Source organism: Marmota marmota, unplaced genomic scaffold (assembly GCF_001458135.2).
Source record: "Marmota marmota marmota unplaced genomic scaffold, marMar, whole genome shotgun sequence".
Lineage (NCBI taxonomy): Eukaryota > Metazoa > Chordata > Mammalia > Rodentia > Sciuridae > Marmota > Marmota marmota.
This window is the reverse complement of record NW_025999926.1, coordinates 2,857,929-2,881,178: the sequence shown is the minus strand read 5'-3', so window position 1 is coordinate 2,881,178 and position 23,250 is coordinate 2,857,929. Positions and strand designations below refer to the sequence as shown.

General features: G+C 42.1%; 1 protein-coding gene across 2 annotated transcripts in view; it reads right to left on the bottom strand.

The window, feature by feature from the left end:
• The window catches only part of Shc3 (SHC adaptor protein 3), a 166,703-nt gene that overhangs the window by 27,145 nt on the left and 116,308 nt on the right, over positions 1 to 23,250 (bottom strand). The window contains exons 8-12 of one of the 2 annotated variants that reach the window (XM_048800297.1): positions 17,258 to 17,408; positions 16,071 to 16,163; positions 13,756 to 13,760; positions 13,546 to 13,706; positions 9,846 to 10,141 (exon numbers count right to left, since the gene is read on the bottom strand). In XM_048800297.1, coding sequence (XP_048656254.1) covers positions 9,846 to 10,141; positions 13,546 to 13,706; positions 13,756 to 13,760; positions 16,071 to 16,163; positions 17,258 to 17,408 — 706 coding nt within the window. The remainder of the gene's footprint in view (positions 1 to 9,845; positions 10,142 to 13,545; positions 13,707 to 13,755; positions 13,761 to 16,070; positions 16,164 to 17,257; positions 17,409 to 23,250) is intronic. The other variant, XM_015503995.2, reaches the window with a different exon arrangement.

The following is a 23,250-nucleotide window of genomic DNA, read 5'->3' as shown; positions in this document are numbered from 1 at the left end:
AGATTGACATTGGTGATGGATGCAAATATGAATGAATTTACTGAAAAACATTTTACTAAAAACCAAATATACTAAATACCCATTTAAAATGAGTATGCTATGTAGATTATATTTCAATAAAGTAACAGAAAAAAAAAAAAGAACTCTCTACCTCCCAGTTTACCAAAAACACAGGAAAAAGAGACAAAGGAACAAATTAAATAATGTCACAAGGAAGCAACTGCCAACTGCAGGGTATTCTACAGACAAAAGTGCAATTTTTAAAAACATCACTGGTATAGAAAGAAAACAGAAGGAAAGCTGCCATACAATAAAATTGTGTCAAAAGACAACAAAATTCAAATGCATACCACATTTGGATGCTGATTCCAACAAGTTCATAATAAAAGGAACATCTCTGAGACAACTACAAAAAAATGAATATGGACTGGGTATTAGGTCATCCTGATGAGTTATTTTTAGTTTTGTTGGATGAACAATGACGTTGTAGAACTGTTAGGAAGGCTCTATAGGTGAACATGCATGCTCAAGTTATTTACGGGAGACACGGCGAGGGGCAGGCTTTGTGCACACTACAGAATACTTTGTACATTCCCTCTTTTGTCTTCCTTTCCACTCTTTTTCTTTCTCCAATGATCAGTCCAAAAGGGAAGCAGGATCTCCATGCTTTGGAGAGTGGAGGTAGCCACTCAGACCCACGTGGGGTTCAGACAGTAGGAAGAGAGGGTGCCCAGGGTAGAGCGGACCAGCACAGAGTATCCAAGGTCAAGTGGAGGGAGGGGAAAGCATCTTTGCCCAGGAGAAGGCTGCACAGCCTACGTGGGATGTCAGAGTCCAAAGAGGGAAGGGGACATCTAGGTGAGAGAGGGACTGATGTGAAATGTTAGAGCATGGATAGGGTGAGAGCCCCAGAGGGGACAATGGGACAGGAGCAAGGGTCTTCCAGAGGAGGGGCTTCCATACAGGGGCCTAGACAAAAAAAAAAAAAAAATTAAGCTATCAGGGGTGATGGGATCAGGTAGCTCACTGCTGGGGATGGGAGTTATAAATGTGGAAAAAGAACTATAATGAACCCTGTGATATGGAATTGGAATTGGAAGACTTGCTGTAAATGACACAGAAATAAATGTATAATAATGCAAATTGTGCGTGGAGAATGGAGTAGGTATATGTGTGGGGGGTGGGGGTGGGGGATGTATATGAGTGTGTACCTGGGGTGCATGTGTGTCTGTGTGAGAGTGTTGCATGCATGTCCACGCACATGTGTGTGCAAGCGTACGCGCCCTAACTCTGTCCATCAGGAGGCCAGGGCCAGCCACACCCTTCTCTGGTCTGGTGTCTCCCGCAGACCCATGTGTGGAAGACACGGCCCTCAGCCTGAGGTGCTGTTGGGAGATGTGGAAGCTTTAGGAGGAGGGGCTTAGAGGAGAGGCCTTCAGTCACTGGGAGGGCGTCCTTGAAGGGGACATGGGGGGGTGGCCCTTCCTCTACCACCCACTCCCACCATGGTGTCTGCCTCATCCCAGGCCCAAAGGCAAGAGGGCCCAGGGACTGTGGACTGAACCCTGAGCCATGGACCTCTGCTCCTTCAAGTTGATTATCTCAGGAACTTTGTCCTGGTGATGGGAAGAGGACCATCACAGTCCCCAATAAGCACTCCTAGTGCCCAGTCTTTATCTCTAACAGCCAGTGCCCTCCTGAAGGAGCAGGAGCGCTTGGGAGGACAGGCTGAGTGCAGAGAAGGATGGGCCCCTGTGTATTTTTGTACTAGAAAGAAAGAGGTGCTCAAACAGTGACCAGGACACATCACAAGGACAGAAGCCAGCTTGAAGAAGCCTCAGATTAGAGCCCACCAAGTAAAACTGGAGACCACGACCCACACTCACAAAATAAATAGTGGATGGAACCGAAGGCTCGGTTAGGAACTAGAGCAGGTCTCAGGACAGAGGGAGAGGAGTGGGTCCCCAGTGGGGCAGCCTGGCAGACGCCGCCCTGAGTGTCCAGAATGAGCACCATCTGTCACTTCCAGCTAACGAGAGGCCCCGAGAGGCCTCATTTCTGTGAGAAAGCAGCAGGAGGCATCACCTGAGCCAGAGTGGGCATGTTCGCCAGCTTTTCGTTTCGTCAACAAAATATCTGAAATTATCTACTTAAAAGGAGGAAAGGTTGATCTTGGATCCTGGTGGCAAAGGGTCCAGTCCATGGTCACGTGACCCTGGTGGCCTTTGGGCCTGTGGTGAGGGAGCACACCACGGTGGGAGCACCTGAGGGAACAAAGCTCTCCCCTCCTATGGTGGCCAGGGAGCAATGACATACAGGAAGGGACGAGAGCCCAGCAGCCCCTTCCAGGGCCCATCCCTGTGACCTCACTTCCTCCCACGAGGCCCCACCTCCAACAGCACCAGAGGCTGGGGAGCAAGCCTTCAGCACTGGGGCCTCCAGGGGACACTCCTGACCCAAACCAGCAGTGAGGGGGCCACCAAAGAGCGCACACTGAGAAGAGCCCCAAGTGCAAGATTCTGAACAGAACCCTTCTGGAATGAAGGACCACATTGGCAACCACTGGGGAAGCAGGAGCGGGCTCCGGGGCTTCACGAGCTACGTCCATGTTGACGTCTGGGTTTCGAGGGCTGCTCTGCAGCCGTGAAGGACAATGTCTTTGTTGGCACTCAAGGTTGATGAAGTATTGGGCCAAGTGGCTCTCCGATGATTCCAAAGGAAAAAAAAGAATTCTTTTGTCCTATACTCTCAGAAAATATTCCAAAGAGCCAAGGGGATGAGATACAGGAGAATCCCAAGGTCCAGCAGGACTGCCAGGCCCCCTGGGATAGAGGAGGAAGTTGTGAGAGGCCACTGCCCAGGACTAAAGGACAGAGAGAGAAAAAGAGAGAGAGGAAGGATCCACGTGTTTAAAGGCACAAAACAACCACCTGGCAGACTAAAACTTGTCAAAAAGGGGAAGAAATAGAAGTGACGTAAATTTAAGTTGTCCCTTTGCAACACACAGAAATGACACCTTAAATGGTTACATCGATGGATATAATAATTCAAGGAACGTAATATTAAGTTAGAAATAAGGACATATAATAAGTAAGCACATTCCTTTGGGACGGGGCAGGGTCCCTGTCAAGTGAACTTTCAGAGAAACTGCTGGCATTGTTTTCTCTCTGAAATGGGGGCAGGGTGAGGAAGGCAGGGTCGGGGTGTAGAGCTGTTCATTAAGTGCTTTTCTGCTGTATCTTATTTGGGTATATTTTTGGTGTCACATTGATAAAAATGTAAAAGGTATATTGCTGAGATCTTGAAGGGCAAACACTCCATGTTCCTTCCTGCCTTCCGCAGCCACCTGTCCAGGTTGGGGTTAATGGGCTGGGAGGGGGGTTGACACGTGCCACCTCCCCAGCAAGGCCAGGTAACACACAGAGGTGTGTGAGCTGCCACGTAACACACAGAGGACTTGGTGTAAGTCAGGGCTGAAGCTGTATTGGGTGAAGCTTCTGAGAATTCAGATTTTGCTTTTTCCTGCAGCATAGCCTAGAGTGACTGAGACAAGGGGAACTTCAAAACAGCAAGGCATTAAGTGGAGGGGAGTAGGGGACTTTTTAAAAAGTGACATATAACTGGGCATGGTGGTGCACACCTGTAATCCCAACAGTTTGGGAGGCTGAGGCAGGAGGATCACTAGTTCAAAGCCAGCCTTAGCAACTTAGTGAGACCCTTTCTCAAAATAAAACATAAAAAGGACTGGGGATGTGGCCCAGTGGTTAAGGCCCCCCTGGGTTCAATCCCTGATACCAAAAAGAAAAAAAAAGTGATATATAATCATTGTATCAATTTATAGGGTACAATGTGATATTTTGATCCATGTACACATTGTATAATGATCAGATCAAGAAAATTAGCATATCTATCACCTCTCATTATCATTTCCTTATGGAAGAGCATTCAGAATCCTTTTTTCAGATATTTGAAATATACAATGCATTACTGTTAGCTAGTCACCCTGCTGTGCAATAGAACCAGAATTTATCCCTCATGGCTAACTGTGACTTTGTTCCCATTAGCCAAACTTTCCCCTTTCTCCCTCCCCTTCCTTTTCCCAGCCTCTGATAACCACAATTCTACTCTCTTCTAGAGAGATCAGTTTACTTGGATTCCACACGAGTGAGATCACATGGTATTTGTCTTAGTCGTAGATGGACACAATACTGTATTTTATTTATTCATTTTTATGCACTGCTGAGGATTGAACCCAGGGTTCACACGTGCTAGGCAAGCGCTCTACAACTGAGCTACAACCCTGGCCCCCAGAATCTGTTATTTTTTCGGGGAGGGGTCTTTTTGAGAATGGCCATCCTAACTGAGGTGAGATGATTTTCACTGCGGTTTTGATTTGCATTTCCCTGTTACTGAGTGATGTTGAACATTTGTTTATGTTGGTCATTTGTGGGTCTTTTTTTTCTTTTTCTGAGAAATGTCTATTTAGGTCTTTTGTCTAATTTTTAATTGGACTTGTTTCCTACTGAGTTGAGTTCTTTATGTAATCTGGGTATTATTCTCTTCTGAGATGAAGAGTTTGCAGGTTTTCTCACCCATTGTTGGGTTGTCTCTTCATTCTGTTGACTGCTTCCTTTGCTTTTCATGTCGACACTGTCCCATTTGTGTGGGGTGCCTTTGCTAACTGCGATTTTGGAGACTAATCTAAAGAATCCTGTTTTTTAAGTTACTCTCAGGATAAAAGAAAAATCTAGTAAATGTGGGAGTGTTGGACTGTGACTGCTGTTCTGTGATATAAAAGCCCCAGTGTGCCCTCCTACATGTGCAAGAACCTGAGACCGTGTGGATCAGGCCTATGGAAAGCCCCGTCACCTGTGTGGCCGTGGCACATCCAAATGGGAGCAGGGTGGCTGCCCTACTGTGCTGTCCTAAGGGATGAATCAATGGTGAGTGACTCAGAGGAGAGTTTTAGACACCCAGGCTGACTATATGATTCAGAAGGTGTTGAAATTTTTTAAAAGGTGTGTGTGGGGGGGGGGGCATTTCCAACTGCATCTCATCCAGTTTTGATGGACTCCAGTCACCGCATGTCCCACCTGCTATTTTAGGGTCAGTAGTTTCAACACCTCACCAGGGACACTCAGAAGCTGCCACGGCTGGCCTCCTGGCCCAGGTTCCCAGTGACCTCAGCACACAGGGGGAGGCTCCGGGGTTGGTAGACACTGGAGTAAATTTAGATGCAGAACTGCTTTGCAGCCTTCCGTCTCTGAGTAATCTGTTCTGCCAAGTTCCCTCCTTTATAGTCAGGGACCGACCAATTACCATGAAAATCAGATGAATAAATATTGAAGAGAATGTGTTCAGCGTCTATTTTGGTGTCCTCACAGCAAGGAAGCGATGCTACATTTTTAATTAAGTCTTTCATTTCCATTTTCTTTTCATCTAAAGCTATCCTCCAGAGGATCAATCCAACTCGATAATCAGACCCAGATAAAAGCCCCCCAAAGAAAAGCCATTAGTAGGTTTGACTTAACAAATGTTCTCAGTGGTGCCACACATTTCTCCTCCAAAATTAAAATACATGAAAACTTTGAGTAATGGCTGCTGTGGACACCTGCCTTAACCATGTTACTTCCAATTCCATTTCCTCATTTTCTACATCATCTTGAAACTGGTTTGTGAATTTATGATAAATACATTATTAGTCGTGCATCTCTCTCTCTCTCTAAGTTATTCTTTGGCCCTTTAAAGACTAAATGGAAAAACGTAATCATCTTTGTTCTATAAAATGACATATATAGCTATATTTTCACATTTGTGTTTTTTAATAACCTAGATTTTCAAGTGAAGTGTGTAGATTCTCATAGAATTGCTTGAGTATTTTCTCTCCTATTTTCTTTAGTTAACCACAACGGAATTATTAGATGACCTAAGCGGTTAGAAAGAACCCTGGGCTAGTTCTAGTTAGAAAAATCTTGCTTGTAAGTCTTCATCTGTAGTAAGGTGTGACCCTCATGCCCCTGTATACATACACCCCCGTAACCTCCCTGGATTCTCAACTACTAACCAGGAAAAGCCCAAGTTGATCAAGCATTTATCAAATGCTTATTGAACACCTACTGTGTGCCAGGGACCATTCCAGTTGCTGGGGGTGGACAATAAACAAAGCCACTACCCTTATCAAGATCAGAGGCTAGAGGAAGCAGAGAGGCAAATAATAAGCAAATTAATAAATGGGTACCAATGCTTGCTTGCCATAAGTGCATTAAAGCCAAAACAAATCAGAACAAAGAATCAGGAAGCACACAGGGAAATAAATCCATCAGGGAAGAGTCTCCTGATAAGCCACCTCTGATTTGGAGAAAGTCTGGCCTACTCTAGAAAGCAAGCGTGGCCCGTGATCTTGACACCCAAACCAGATGAGCACACACAGGCACAAAAGCAGTAAAGACAGTTGAGAGGGACATCATGTCAGAGTCTTCAAAAAATCCTAAAGAAAATATGAGGTATCCAAATCCAACAGGGAAGGTAGGTTTAGGAGAGGATGCAACATCAGAAAGCCCTCCCTGCGTCATTCTTATATGGATGGATTTAGGAAAGACATCTCACTATTATCTCAAAAGATGCTGAGGAAGTATTGGATGAAGTTCAATACTTACATATGATAAGAGTTATTAGGTAAATAATATGTATAAGTTCCACCAAAGCAGAGATTTTTCTATTTAAATTGGTTCACAGATACAGACCAGGTGCCAAAAGTTGATGTCTGGAGTTGGTAGTTATTCCGTGCACATTTGTTAAATGAATGAATGAATGAATTCCTTTAGGTTGAGAAGAACAGACCACTAAAGGGCTACGGCAAACATCCTTAAGGGAAAAAAACCTGCAAAACATTTCCTTGCATTTGAGGTCAGGTGAGGGTGCCCCCTCCTGATTAATGCTTACTGCTGCACCTAGTGGTAGATCAGGGGCCAGGATGGGCCCTGGAAAGCAAGAGACAAGACTCCCAGTATCTGCAAAGACTGAGTGCCAGGGAGCCTGCCAGAATCAGCAAAATCTCTAGGCACAAGATCCCTCCACATTCCTCTTCCTACAGCAGTCATTGTTAAGAAAATGTAACTAAAAATAACATACTACTTACAACAGGGACTAAAACTAGACACTTCAGAAATAACCTAACAAGCCGAGTGCAGTGGTACACACTTGTAATCCCAGCAACTTGGGAGAATGAGGCAGGAGGATCACAAGTTCAAAGCCAGCCTCCATAATTTAGTGAGGCTCAAAGCAACACAGCGAGATCCTGTCTCTAAATAAAATACAGAAAAAAGAGGGGTGGGATGTGGCTCAGTGATAAAGCAGACCCGGGCTCAATCCCTGGTACCAACAAACAAACAAACAAACAAACAAAAAAAAAACAAACAAAGGGAACAGAAGAACTGTCTAAATAGACTTTTAAAACTCTCTCAAAGAATATCTTAAAGTCTGAGTAAATGGTTCATCACATCATGGGGTGATGATCTAGTATTGAAAACTGGCTGTTCTTTGCCAAATTAATCTATACATTTAACATAAGTCCTATCAAGATCCCAGCAAGTATTTTGGGTGACTGATTTTACAAACAAAATAAAGAAGAATGAATGTTTGAGAACATGCTTGGACCATTCTGATAAAGGAAAGTCAAGAGAAGGACTCACACCACCGGATATTAAGACAGCTGCCAAGTCCTAACAATGAAAAGAGCACAGTTCTTACATAGGAATAAATAGTCAGGTCAATAGAATGAAGAGTCTAGAAATAGACCCAGGATGTCAAGAATCAGTATGTTATAGAAGGAACTTTGGTATGGCAGAGAGACGATGAATAATTTGGTAAATGGCAAGCAAAAAAAAAAAAAAATGGACTTACTATAAGGAAGACTTAAAAATTTAGGGTTTCCTATCTCATATCATATTCAAAAGTATTTCCCATTGAAATTAAACCTAATTGTGAACAATAAAACTATGAGGCTAGAAGAAGAGAAATAGAAAAAATATATAGAACACGGTGTGGTGCCTTTGTGATTTGTGGGTGAGTAAAAATTTAAAACTCAAAACCATTAATCCCAAGGGTTAAAAATTGGTGGATTTGCCATTCCAAAGAAAGACTTCTATTTGATGAAGAACCTCACAGGCAAAATGATCAAATAAGCAAAGAAGAAGAAAGAAGGAGGAGAAGAAGAAGAGGCACATGGAAATTCTACTGCTGAAAAACTCATAAAGAAAGTCAAAAGAAAAGTATGGGAACAAGAGCATAACACTTACAGGAGACAGACCTGTTCTTGGCTAATGATATGCAATCAAGGAATTGCACATCTGGCCATGAACTAGGACTTTACTCCTCACTCCTGCCAATTAGCAAAACTAGACAGATGTGATCTAGGGAGACTGAGAATGTAGGGTCCCCCCCACCAGGGGGTGCACCTCAGTAGCCCAGCTAATCTGGAAGCAAATGCAAACCCTGGTGAAATTAAATATGTATTTCCTGTGACCAAAACTTCCACCCCTGGCATATGCCCCAGAGACACTATCCCTGGGATAGAGAGAAACACGCATGAGGGTCTGTAGCAGCTTAAACAACCTTCTCCAGAGAATTTAGAGGGACTCAAAATGTGCATCTGAAGGTCCCCAGGCAGTCCCCCAAAGTGATGATCCGATGCACAGAAAGCACCATTGCTGCAACTCAAGAACTTGAGAGGAAGGAAGGAAATGAAAGAAGATCTGTGGAACATCGTGTTTATAAATTTCTAAAAGACATGAACACAAAATATATATTTTTTACAGATGACATCTATATAAAAAATTACTACAGAAAATAAACCTGGAAGGAAATGGTTACATTTATTATATTCCATGCCTGGGAGGTGGTTGTCTTGGTGGAAGAGAAAGAGGAATTATGCGAACAGATGTTTAAAGAACGCTGAGAGCATTGGGCCCCTCCAGTGACCCCCCAGCCCACCTGCACCCGCCTACACACAGAGGATATGTTCAAGTCCAGATGAAGACTAAAGCTTCGTTCCTACCTGTCAATCACTTAAACAATTCTACCTTGCTTTTTGTTTTCACTGCATAAGAAGTTTTAAACAATTCTGGAATTTACTCCGCAGTTAATTCAGTTGCATTTAGTGCAATTATTTGGACTATTCCCAGGGTGAAGTCCGGATCTATTTATTGATTGGAAGATGGTCAATTCAGCCAAACCCACACAATTATCCAGACACAACTGTACAGCCAGAAACGGTCAAACTCAGCCCCACTGGGCATCACCTCTCGCAGAGGAAAAAACTAGAGACTAATTGGTGGGGATCTTGCTTACTGTTCAGCAATTTTTCGGCCTACAGATAAAATCTCAGTGACTCAACTTTCAGGAACTTTTGAGATAAATATGAAAATACCAGAAGCCTGTGCTTCCTTTGTCTGTTATGAATGTATTAAGAAGAAAAATGTCCTTTTTACAGATTTAGTTTCACCTTTCACTTTTAGACTTTAATTCCAACTGAAGGTACTTTGGAATATGATATGAGACAGGAACCCAACATTTTTAAAGTCTCTGCATAGTAAGCCAAAGTTCCTGTATTTATTTATCTGAAAGTATAGGAAAGTCAAAACTTTCATCCCGGGCCATGAAAGTTTCCCCAAGTTTTATGACTTGCATGGGGCCCTGACCATCGACACCTGCTCTCCGCCTCTGTCCCTGGCACGCACACATGGATAGGGGACGGAGTGCAGGGGTCGCCCCATGTGGTGTCCCGGTGAGTGGAGTTGGTTAAAGACAGGTACAAGCTCATGAGAAGGCCCTGTCCCGTGCCTCACCGTGCCTTCAGGGTCCACTAGCAACAGATGCTTGGCCTGGCCGTGGTGCATGCCCGTGAGGACGAAGGAGCCTGGGTTGGTGGTGCTCTTTCTGACCAGGAAGTCTCCGTCTTTCTCCAGCAGCCCCTCCGCCTCCTTCCTACTCATCTCTCCTTGGTACCAAGGCTCGGCATTCAGTTCCTCCAGCATCTTGGCATCGGGGGCTCTGGGTGAGACAGGGCTGATGCACTCCACGGAGGCTGCCTTGCTCAACACGGGTCCCAAGGACTGGTTCCTGAGCGCATCTTCAAAAGGCTCTGCATCAAGGACATTTGCCAGCAATGAGTCAGTCAATCACCACAAGAGCAAATGATCAAAGTACCACGTAAGAGATGAAAATGCAAACACAACCCCCGCCCCCCCGCCCAGGGTAGGAAAACTAGAAAAGAAGAACTGGCTGGTAACATATCAAGACTTATCATAACCAGTAATTACAAGCACAGCCCAAATGTTGGCATGACTCCCTCTGGGGAGTCTGTTTTCCCTGACAGCTGGAAGTTCTACTTTGTGCCAAGGATTCAAGTTCACCCTTTGTCTAGCTAGATAGTAGGACTTCGTCACTGCACACTACAAGAGGCCATACATAGCTCATTCCCTCAAATTTCCCTGGAATATCAGCCATGTTTCTTAATAACTTCAAAATAAAAACTTGCTAATACTAAAGGTGAAGGCAAGTTATGCAGCTTTGATTTCATGTAGAACCTAAGCCCAACTTACCAACAGTTCACTTCAAAATCTTTGGGTACCCCTTGTGTGACTTCTAGGATAGAAACTCTAACTCCCCTTGACCTTCATTTATTTCCCCACCACAAAGGGCTTGCTTGAATTCCTGACACCACACTTGGCTTTATCCCCCTTGAAACACACTTCTGTCTACAAGGTGGCTGTGGATGGGGAAACTGCTGCTCCAGCAGCAACAAAAACCAGTGGCAAAGAAAGTAGACAGAAAAGCCTAATTCAGTTTCAACATTCAGTTTTCCAGTAAGGTGGTAGGTACCAACGCACTCTGGAAAATGAGCACAGGCTGTGAAACAGGTGTGATGAGGATGATTTAGGATCCCACTGCCCACCCAGCAAGGGGCAAGCACCACAAGAAGAGGAATGGTTCTCTCCCGGGCACAGCTACATCTCCAGAGCCCCATGTTGTTCCTAGGACACAGTCCATCTTTAAGTATTCTGTGGGTGCCGTCAAATAAGCTAAATCTGGCAAATATTAGAGGGGGATAGAAAGAAAAGAGATGAATACATGAAACCAAAATTAGATCTTTTCGATAGCTGCGAAGTGTCACAGGTTTGGGGGGAAAAGAGGTTAAAATGATAGGCTAAGATTAGGTCTGTGGGTTTTCCTCTTTGGTCATCTTATCTGATCACCTGGAGTAATTGGAAATTTGTGTTATACTATTTCTGCATCATCTCCACCTTTGCTATCTTCACCATCAGCAGCAGCATCCCATTTGTCCCCACATTCACATGGGTCAGCACAGTCACCATCAGCACCAACATGATCTCCATCACCATCATCACCATCTTCACAATTATCTTCACCACTGCCATTACCACCATCCATCACCACCTCCATCACCACCATTGCCATCCTCACCATCACCATCACCATCACCACCTCCATCACCACCTCCATCACCACCATTGCCATCCTCACCATCACCATCACCATCATCATCACCATCACCATCACCACCTCCATCACCACCATTGCCATCCTCACCATCACCATCACCATCATCATCACCATCGCCATCACCACCTCCATCACCACCATTGCCATCCTCACCATCACCATCATGACCATCACTACTGTTTCCATAATCTTCACCACCACCACCATCATCTTCTTCATCACCACCATCATCATCACCAACACCATCATCACCATCACGACCATTTCCATCATCATCTTAATCACTACCACCATCATCACCATCACCATCACCATCACCATTATTATCATCTTCATTATCACCATCATCACCATTACCACCACCATCACCATCAATCCACCATCACTATCTCCATCATTACCATTACTGCTGTTTTCGTATCTTCATCACCACCACCACCACCATCACGACCATTTCCATCGTCATCATCATGACTATCACCATCATCACTCACATCACCATCATGACCATCATCACCACCACGAGTATTATTCAGCCCTAGGGCTTCAAGATAAACAACACAGCACTGGCTTGTATTTTTAATTACTTTTTAATAGACATGAGCCTCTCTAAGACCCTTTCTACCATCTGTTTCCCCTTCTCTGGTTTCTGGAGCTGATATAGAAATTAATTGATGGGAAATTAGAAATTAATTGGTGGAAAAACAATAGCTCTGGTTCCCATTTTCCTCAAAGCCCAACGAACCCAGCTCTCCCCAGGCTCTGGGGCCAGGAGTCACTGGGAAATGGACTACGTTAAACAGTAAAAATGGGCTGCCCAAAAACACAATGGCAAAACTACCACTGGGAGATACCGCAACAACCAAAGCAGAGGTGGGAGGGTCACCACTCTGCTCTGCAGTTTAGGAATCTGGTTCTACATTATTGGGCTGTTTTCTCACTTTTTAAAAAGTGAACACTTTGGATGAAGGAACCTAAGGTGCCTCTCAGCATTGAGATTCAAGAGTTCTTCTAGCTGAGGTGATTTTTGACAAAATGAGAGTCAAAATGGGAGTCCAATGAGTCTAGGCAGCCAGATTGGCTGAGGAATAGAGGCGTGTGACCCCAGCCTCACCCACATCAGATACCTGGAGTAGCAAGTTGTAGACCAGCAGAGCCTTTTACACATGGGGAGGTTCTTAACCTCTAGGATTCTCCATCTCCTCCTCTATAACATAGGGATGGTGCTAGCAATAATATTGTCCACCTCCCAGATCTATATGACAAACAGAAATCCCACGGTTCACATGCCACCACATGGCCACCTCTGATCACCGCCCACCCCCCCACCCCCGTCTTATTTTGCTGTTCATAACTTGTGAGCACTTCTTACCATCTGGTGATACACAGTTATGTGTTTAAAACCCATTGAGTGGAGACCATCTATTTGGCTCTCTGTGTATCTCCACTAAATAGAAAAGTATTTGACACCTGGGAAGAACTCAATAAATTCTTGGAAGTAGGTAGGAGAAAAGAGAGAGGAGATGAAAAGAAAACTGAGAGAAGCAATGAGAAAGGGAGAGAAAGAAAATACATGTAAGAGAGAGGTGCTCTGTGATTTCTTGTTTATCCGTTGCTCCTGCCTGGTAGACTGACTCTGTGAGTACGGCCCATTTCATCTTTGCATCTTTGACAACTAATACAACAGTTGGCATTTAATAGCCAATTAATATTTAAGTGTGTAGATCAATGAGCACTTTTATCTGTGCATATTGTTTATCTCAATACACTTTCAGGTCTTCAAGAAGAAAGTCTTTTCCAGAAAGAGAGGGAAATTGGCTTTGCCTCTTGACTGTAGAGAGGGTTATATAAGTTCCTAAGCCTTAAATGAGCCCAATCGTAGCCCAGAAAAGTGCAGCTAATCACCACCATTAATCAAAACCCTGCTAGCAAGAAATCCAGTCATTGCACAGAGAGCAAATAAAAGTCAGTGTAAAAGGTAACCTCAAAAGAGAAGAAAGGAAGAGACAAATGGAGACCTACTCATGTCAAAGAGGTCTTTCCGTGGGCTGCTCTCTGCACTGTTGGCCACGGCTGGCCAGGCCTGCGGTGGGATGTGCTGGGTGTTGACATAGGTGGGCACTTCTCCCATGGGGGCTGCATGTGATTTCCCTTCTGGCATAGTGTAGATGTCCAGGGACCCTGCAACAAGAAAACACGTCCCTATTTCTCTTAGCAGGGCGACCCTATTCATGCCTCTATAGTGAAACCACCCGCCATTCCACAGAAGGGTTCCTTAAGCCTACCAACAAGAAAATTCTTCCTGAAGATCCCCATCAGCTAAATTCTCCTCTTCTAAGTCTGTCATCCTAGCTGTATCCTGGCTAGGACACTTCTCTGTCAAAATGGGATCTTCCAGCTAACCTTGGGTGGGTACCATATTGGTTAGGGGTCTCACCAAAGATCTGGGCCACACTGTCCCCAGGGTCCTGCAAGCCCCGCAGCCAGAAGATACCCTGCTTCCTTCTCTCCTTTACAACACTCTGGGATGAAATAACTGAGCAGGAGAACCATCAAGCTTGGTTTAATCACTCTTATATTTAAGTGTCCGCGAATGCTTTATAAATTATGAAGTGCCTCCTAAAGGACTGAGACAGTTTCCTTACAACACAGAGCCACCACTGCTGACCTGGATCTATAAGGGAGCCCAGGTGGGTGCATGATGGGGGAGGCCCCTCTTACAAGGCAGTGATGCTCCTCAATTTGACCTCTCAGCTGGTCAAAGGGGTGCTGAGGCTGAGGGAGCCCAGGGTCCAGCTCTTCCATCACCCAGAGGTGGCATAAGAGGCGTTGCCAAGGTTGCCTGTTTGGATTGCTATTCCTGTGCTCGCCCTGCCTCCAACGCGGCTAAACAACCCTATCCAAGAGAATGCCCTGTGGTGCTCTCCTTTCTGGAAAGAGGGCATCTTGCATACCCTGGGGCCAGTGATATGTTGAAGATGGTTCCGTGTAACTGGCAAGAGTCAGTTCAGGACTTTTTAAAAACCTTGCCAAGAGCCTATGGCTAGGTGTTGGCCAGCACACGGCATCTCCCAGCCAGCACGTGTGAGGGGGAGTTGGCCTGCTGATATTGCTTCCCTGGGAGGCCTCACCTGCAAAACCACGAGCTGCGATTCTACTCTCTGAATCCCACACACTATTTCTATGTTTAAGAGGCTATTTCTGGATCACCTGCCCCAGGTTAAGAAGTGCTATTTAAGTGCACACCTTTGAGTATATTGTGAACAAATCTCCACAAGCTCATTTCAAAAAGGAGATCAAAAGCCCCATGAATGACCTTGCTGACAGTCCTTTCCCACTGCAGATGACAGCAGATGCTGAACGGGGACAGATGGACACCCACCACGGTGGTCCCTGAGTCCACACTCACTTAGGAGGAAGAGCTACTAGAAATGAACAATCTGTTTTATGGGAACATATCTGTTTTATGGGAAAACATACTTATTATTTTTCAATAAGAGCTTGAGACTTAAGTTCCAGATGGAGAACTTAGTTTAAGATTCATTTTGCCCTGGTGGATCAGCTACGTTCTCTGATCTTGAACCAGCTGGAATGACTTAAATATATATAAAAAGACTTATTTTACAAAAACCTGATTTATTTTATAATAAAGTAAATATCTACAAGAAAGAACACATCTATTTTAGCCTCTGACAATTATATCTCTCCATGCATATGTTACATAATACATTTTAAACATAAATAGAACAGAGGTGAATGGCTCATGGTGAAAAAGCACCTTGACAAAATCATATCTTTGATTATTTCCAACCTACTTAAAGGCAGAGCCACATGGTGGCTTTAGCTTGGCCTTATCCTTTGTTGACGGGGCCAACCCCACAGCTCTCCCTTTCACTGGGGTAGAGAAGACATGACATTCTTTTGTATGAGGAAAATTTGAAAAATTGTCGCTTGGTTCTTGGCACAAATGGTTATAACCAAGGGGTAAATCTTAACATTAAATCAATAAGTGGTTAAATTTACATCCATAGTGGTGTGAGTTGGAGCCACCTCATTTAGACCGCATAGATTTTGTAGCAGGACCACAGAACCATTTGAAGAGTTAAGAAAATTTTTGAGAAGGGAAAAGGTTTAAAATTAAAAGAAAGACTTCAAGGATAAATGGACAGATTGATGGAGGGATAAACAGATGGATGGAAGACAGATGTGGGAATGGGTGTATTTGTATTAATAACTGTGAGCAGCTAGCAAGTTCTTAGCAAGTTGTATGTAAATTATCATAATTCTATCTGGATATCGATCCAAATTATTTTTAGACGATGTCTGGATTATAGATAGTTGTATCTACATTAGATACAGTTAGATAGCCACCTTTAAGTTATTTTTAGTATGTGACATAAGTGTGTTAATAGATTGGCTAAGACCTGGACATGTCTTCTAAAAGCAGGCGGGAGCTGCGTCTGGTCTGTGCTGCTCCACAGGGACCACAGCCCTGGTCACATCAGTGAGCACATCACCCATCCCAAGCGTGTTCTGTTTCTCCCGGCCTCACCTTGCCTGGGAGGTGTCTGCTGCCAGTCTTCGCCAAATGTGTCTCCCAAGTGTCTTCCCTGGTAATAAGTTTGCTCTTTTCCTGCAAACTATAGACACATGTAAATATAGAGAAAGAAAGCTTTACCCTCTACCCCTCCCCCATCTCGGAAAGCCATAGTGCAGCGGGTGGGACCTTGAGGGGGTCATGGCTTTCTCTGTTACATCCCACTTTCCCTTGATGCCCCCGAGTCTGCGTTAAAATTTGATAAATAAATCTGCGTGGGTGTGAGCAAAAGGCTGCACCCCATCAAATCACACACACAGCCTCCTTATATCCATGACCTCACAGTCCCTCCCCAAACGTGACTGTAAAGTCAGCTCTGGCCCGTGTGGCTGCGTCACTGCTCATATTCTAAGAGGGATTTTAATCAAAGAGAGTGTCCATGTGCCATATTGCACTTCCCATCCAATGCCCAGCACCCATAGTCATTTATGTTAAGGGAAACACACTTCCTGAAAAACAGAAGCTTCCCTCTCGGTGTTAGACCTTTGATATGGGTATTATTTTGCCATTTTAAGGTCATTATCATTCACATAAGTAGGTCATGGTAAAAAAAAAAATGTCCATGGCTGGGGCTCACGGGTAGAACATGGGCTTGGTATGCATGAGGCTCTGGGTTCTATATCAATTCTGGAGGGAAAAAAGAAAAAGAAAAGAAAAAAAAATTCCTACAAAAAGATAGAGATATAATTCTAGAAAGCAATTTAGATTTAAAGGAAAATTTTGAGTTGGAGGGGGAATGAGGGAAAGAGAAAAATGCATAAGATTCTCATACTTCAAGGTTCTCTGTCCCCTCTCTTTTCAGAGAACACCCAATATCACACACCTTTTAAAGGTTCCAAATTCTATCTTCCCCTCATGAAGATCAAGCACAGCGTGAAGGGATCTGTCCTACGATAGAGAGGACTCCCCAGATTCAAATCTCAGGAACCACAATATGATTCTAAGGCACTTGGCTAACACAGCGTGATGTTAAACAAAAAGTCTCTCCCATCTGTACACTTGGTGGAACCCAGCAAAAGAAAGTGTGAGTGATTGTGTCAAAGGATAATTGGAATATCACCTGAAAAAAAAATTGATGAGAACAAAAGGCAAGCAAGTTCAGTGAGCCTCCAACCCAGGAGAAAATGTAAGACTTACCTGGGCCGAGTCGGGGGCATGGGGTCTGTTTTTCAGTCGAGCATCAAGGAAACCTCCTGGAGGGGGCATCTTGCTGGGAATGCTGTTGTAATATGGGTGGTCTGGGCCCTCCCCCTCCTCTTCTGTCCAGGGTTCATCTAGACTCTGCATCCTGTTAAAAGATTTTCAAGACTTTCACCAAAGTGGAGCTTATAGGCAAACCCAACAGATCTAACGTAAGCACCTGCTTGGTTTGGATATGCTTTAAGTGTGACCCTCCCTCAAAAAGGTTGATGTGTTAGAGGTTGGTCCTCGGTCAGCAGGAGGTGGTAGGACCTTTAAGAGCATAGCCTAGTGAGAGGGTCATAGACAATTGAGGGTGTGCCCTCAGAAGGGATTGTAGGATCTAGGTCCTTCTCTCTGTTTTCCTGTTTCAAGAAGTGATCTCCTCCTTCCTCTCATGTGCTCCCACCATGATGTGATACATCCACTGAGAATATGATAGTACCATGCCCTTCTACCCCAAAACTGTGATGAATAAACCTCTTTTCTTTACCGAGATACTGAGCTTCAGGCATTTTGTTATAGTAATGTAAAATGAACTTATAAAGAATCTATTGCCAAGAAAAGAGAATTTAGTCACTGCCTTCTCAGCCATCTATATCTTGGGTATACATAAAAAAAAAATCAGATGATAATTTGATCAAAATGTCTACTTTATTCAGACTTATACCCACTGGAAAATTCCAATCATATTTGACACAGTCCTTTTTGTTCATTTTAATTGAGACGGAAATAATTTATAAGTAAAGATAACCAGATTTTCAAGGTACAAGCATACATTTCAATATGTCATGAAATTTATATAGAATTGAAATCAGCTAAAAAAAAAAAAAAAAGATTAAGAGACCTCAGAGAAAATGGCAGATTAAAGACCTTTAAAAATTATCTCTTCCATAGAAGCAACAATAAAACTGTCCAGAGATAAACTTTGATCAGAAATTACTTTTCCCAAACTCTGGAAATTAATCAGCAGCTCAAGAAACTTGCAGCATCCCAGGGAGTATTTATTTGTTAAAACTTGTAAAAACAGTATCTTTGTGGCATTTTTAAATTGCCCTATTTCCATCTCTGTGGTAGCCTGGGAAACCAAGTGTCCCTAATCACAGTGAAAACCAACACCCGGGCAGTCGTGGAAGGGCAAAACCGTAGTGAGACTCCTTCAAAGCCCCATTCCCAGAAACTGACATTATTTGACCCGATTGATCCTTGAAAGACCCAACTCCCAAAGCTATCCCTTTCTAAATTTATTTTTAATTAATTCATAATAATCGTGTATACTTATGGGGCACAGTGTGGCAATTCAATGCATTTATATAATATGTAATGATCAAATCAGAGTAATTAGCATTTTCATCTTCTAAAACGTGATCATTTCTTTGCATTTGCTAAAGCTGTCTTTATTTGACCTAATTTGGAGCTCACCCAAAGAGACAAAGGATCTCATCCCCAGGGCACTTGTCAAAAACAATTAGAGGTGATTGTTTAACATTGTGGCTTACTGAGGCAGTGGGTGACATTTGGGTTGAACAGTAGATTAATCAAAAACCTTGAAAGGAAAAGCTGGCAAGAGAGTTTTTGTAGGGATTTTAACAAGCTCCAACATATTTCTGGGAATTTAGAAAGCTACATGCATGTGTAGGCCTAGGGTTGTGTGTCTGTACAAGACCAAGGTAAGAAGCCCTAAGCTCTCACCTCTGGCTGACCTTGACTCTCTGTTTGAGCAGAAAAGTGAAGGTTAAGGTAAAGTTGTCAACTGCCTGGCTGAAGGTTGAAGGAATGCCCCAACACACACACACACACACACACACACACAGCCCCATCAGTAGAGACTGGGAGACTTTGTGGTTCCAGACATTTAAGGAAACATGTCTTCAAGCATTAGCAAAGCAACATAGCTAGCCAAGCACAACCATGGGTGGATGTATATGACAAAGAATATAGACTTCACAAACTGGGTAGAGAAAAGTCACTGAAACAAACAACCACAAACAACAACAACCACCCTGAAAAGGGGAGAAATATGATTTTCATTTTCCACATTATATCATTTAAATTTCCATTTTTAATAAAAATTATCTGGCATATGAAGAAACATGACACAATAGCTTGTATATGGGAAAAAAATAAATACAGGGAAATGGTCCCAAGGAAACTCAGACTTTGGACTAAGTAAACAGACTATAAATTAACTACCTTAAATGTGGTGAAAGAATCAAATTAAAGAGCCAAGTATAAAAATTAAACAGGAGATGCCTCATGAGATAAGGAATATTGATATAAATACAAAAAGAATAAAAATAAAACACATTCTACAGTTGAAAATTCTAATAACTGAAATTTTTTAAAAAATCATTCAAGGGTATTACAGCAGGTTTGAGCAGGCAGAAGAACAAAGGACAGGACTTAAATATAGGTCAACTGAGATTAATTAGTCTACAGCACAGAAAGAAAATAATGATTAAGGAAAATGAACAGATCCTCAGACACCTATAGGACTCCATTAAGCATATCTCCGTACACATAATGAAATCTCCAAAGGAGAGCGAGACTGAGGAGGGCAGAGGAAAAAACATTTGAAGACATAATAATGAAGAAAATGAAGACATTTGAAAAAAGAAAGGTCAATGGCAGAGGAAAATCCTAAATCTTCATTCAGTAATTGCATTCAATATAAATGCATTAAACATTCCAACAAAAAGTCAGAAATTGGCAGAATCGATTAAAATATGATTTGACTATATATTTTCTATGACAGACATAGACACTTTAGGAAAAAACAAAGGGAGAAATAGACAATTCAACAATAATACTTGAAGACACTAATATGCCACTTTCAATAATAGATGGAACAAGTGGAAAGAATATTAAGAAATAGAACTTTGACCAACATAATAAACCAATTGGAGCAAAGAGACATTTACAAAAATACTCTGCCTAACAATAGAGAAATAAAAGTTTTTCCTCAAGTACATATGAAATGTTCTCCAGGAGAAACCATATATATGTTAAGCTATTAAATGACCCTCAAAAATTTTAAAAGTCTCTTTCCATTTCCATGAAATTTCCCTTCTCTCTCCCTTTCCCAAGATGGGAGGGGAGGGGAGGGGAGGGGGGATAGTAGAGGATAGGAAAGGCAGCAGAATACAACAGACACTAGTATGGCAGTATGTAAAAACATGGATGTGGAACCGATGTGATTCTGCAATCTGTATACGGGAGAAAAATGGGAGTTCATAACCCACTTGAATCAAATGTATGAAATATGATATGTCAAGAGCTATGTAACGTTTTGAACAAATAATAAAAAAAGAAGCACTCATAGAAAAAAAATTTTAAAGGACTAAAATCCTAAAAAGTATGTTTTCAAACAATGTTGAAATAAAAAATGAAAATAATAGGAATATTGCAGGATTCACAAAATGTAGAAATTAACTTATTTCTAAATAAACATAGATCAAAAAAGAGATCACAAGAAAAATTAGAAATGAATGAAAATAAAAACAACTCTCCAAAAGTTATAGAAGAAAATAAAATAACTGCTCATAGGGAGATACCTATACAATAAAAAACCTAAAGATAAAGACCTCAAATTAATAACTGACCTTCTACCTCAAGAACCAGAAAAGAAAGAGCAAACTAACCCCAAAGGAATCAAGAGGAAGAAAATACCATTAAAATAGAAATAAAGGAAATGAACAACAGAAAAACAACAAAGAAATTCAATGAAACCAAGAGTTGGAAAGATCAGCAAAACTGTCAAAGATCTAGATAGACTGACCAAGGAAAAATTATACATTATAAAAATTATAAAATCAAATTGTAAAAATCAGAAATGAAAGAGAAGATAATACTATCAACCATACAGAAATAAAAAGGATTATACGAGAAATGATGAATAATTGATGCCAACAACTTTGCAGATAGAAAATTGCAAACTATTAAAACTGACTCAAGAAGAAATAGAAACTCTGAATAAGTAATAAATAACAAGATTGAATTTGTATCAAAAAGTTTACCCTCCAAGAAAAGCCTGGGAACATATTGCTTCCTAATGAATTCCAATAAACATTTAAAGTAAAATTAACAGCAGTTCTTCAAAAACTCTTGTTAAAAATAGGCAAGGAGGCAACATCTCCAAACTCAATCTATGAGGTCAATAGTACCCTGATTCCAAAACTAGACAAAGACATCACAAGGAAAAAAATCTATATCAATATCCCTTATGAATATGGATGAAAAATACTAAATTATTCCTAACAAGCCAAATTCAACAACATGTAAAAAGAATTATACACCATGACAAAATGGGATTTATCTCAAGAATGCAAGTTTGGATCAACATTTAAAAAAAAAAGTCAGCGGCTGTAATATACCATATCAATAGAGTAAAAAATAAATATCAGATGGTTATCTTAATATCAAAGAAAATATCCAACACATTTGCATAATAAAATACTAAAATAATAATAAAACACTTGGAATTGAAAGTCATTTCCATTAAACACATCTATGAAAAGACCACAGCTCACATCACAACTAATGATGAAAGACTAACTACTTTCCCTTAGAGCAGGAGCATTACAAGAATGTCCCCTCTTGCCTGCTCTATTCACTGTATTGAAGATTCTAGCCAGAGAAGAAAGATAAGAAAAAGAAATAAGAGGCACTTACATTAGGAAGGAAGGAAGGAAGGAAGGAAGGAAGGAAGGAAGGAAGGAAGGAAGGAACCTCTCTTTGCAGATGACTTTATCTTCTCAATAGAAAATCCCAAGGTATCCATAAAAAAGTTATTAGCAGTAATAAACGAGTTGAGCAACGTTGATAGATACAAGATAAATGTACAAAAATCAAGTGTATGTTATACATTAAAAATGGAAAATAAACAAAGATAAAATTAATGAAGAATTCCATTTACTATAGCATCAAAAGGAATAAATTATTTAAGGGAAAATTACTAAAACAAGTACACTATTTATATGGTGAAAATTACAAGACATCTTGAAAGAAACACAACCCACAAAACTGAAGAAAATATTTGCTTATCACATATCTTTAAGAAAAAAAAAAAGCCTATATCCAGAATATATAAAGAACTCCCACAATTCAACAATAAAAAGATAAATATCCTGACCTTAAAAATGGACTAAAGATTTGAGCAGAACTTTCTCCAAAGAAGACATACATATGTCCAATACATACATGAACAGATGTTTGACATCATTAGTCATCAGTAAAATGAAAATGGAAATCCCCCTGGAGACCACTTAACTTGCACTAGGGTAGCTCAAATCTCATTAATGGATCCATCCATGGATGGATTCATGGTTTAATGGTCCCCTGACACGTGGTGAGAACTTAGGGGGTGGGGCCGACTTGAAGGAGCTGGGTCCTCCAAAGGCACCTGAAGGCTGTACCTTGTCCCCTGTCCCTCCTTTCTCTTGCTCCCTGGCTCTCTCTTTGCCTCTGGGCGAGAGCTTTGAGCCCCCATGTGATGGGGCCAAGTGAGGAGGAACTGAAATCTCTGAAACCAGGAGATATCGATTTCTAAAGAACAACCATGATCTGCAGAGCGTTAGCTGCACTTGATCTGTCGTCTTCTCTGGCGTGGGGTTGAGATGCGCTCAGGAAAATCAGACCATAACCCAAGCCACCGTCCATTTAAATGTCCTTGTTTTTATTTTCAGTTAAAGAAGGGTGACGAATCCAGGTCACAATAAATGAACACAATGAGCAAAAATGACACAGGAATAAGTGATTCCCCTCACCAGCAGGGAGAGAAGGGGAGGGGAATCCTGGCTCCAAGAACTGGGAACGCTGAGGACTCCTGCGCAGCTTGGGAGACCCTCACCTGCACATCTCCACCCCTCGCAATGTGGGAAACAATGTACCAAATCCTCCCGCTTCTAGCAAATACTTCCCTATTTGGAAAGAAGTGAGAAGAAGGGGGGGGG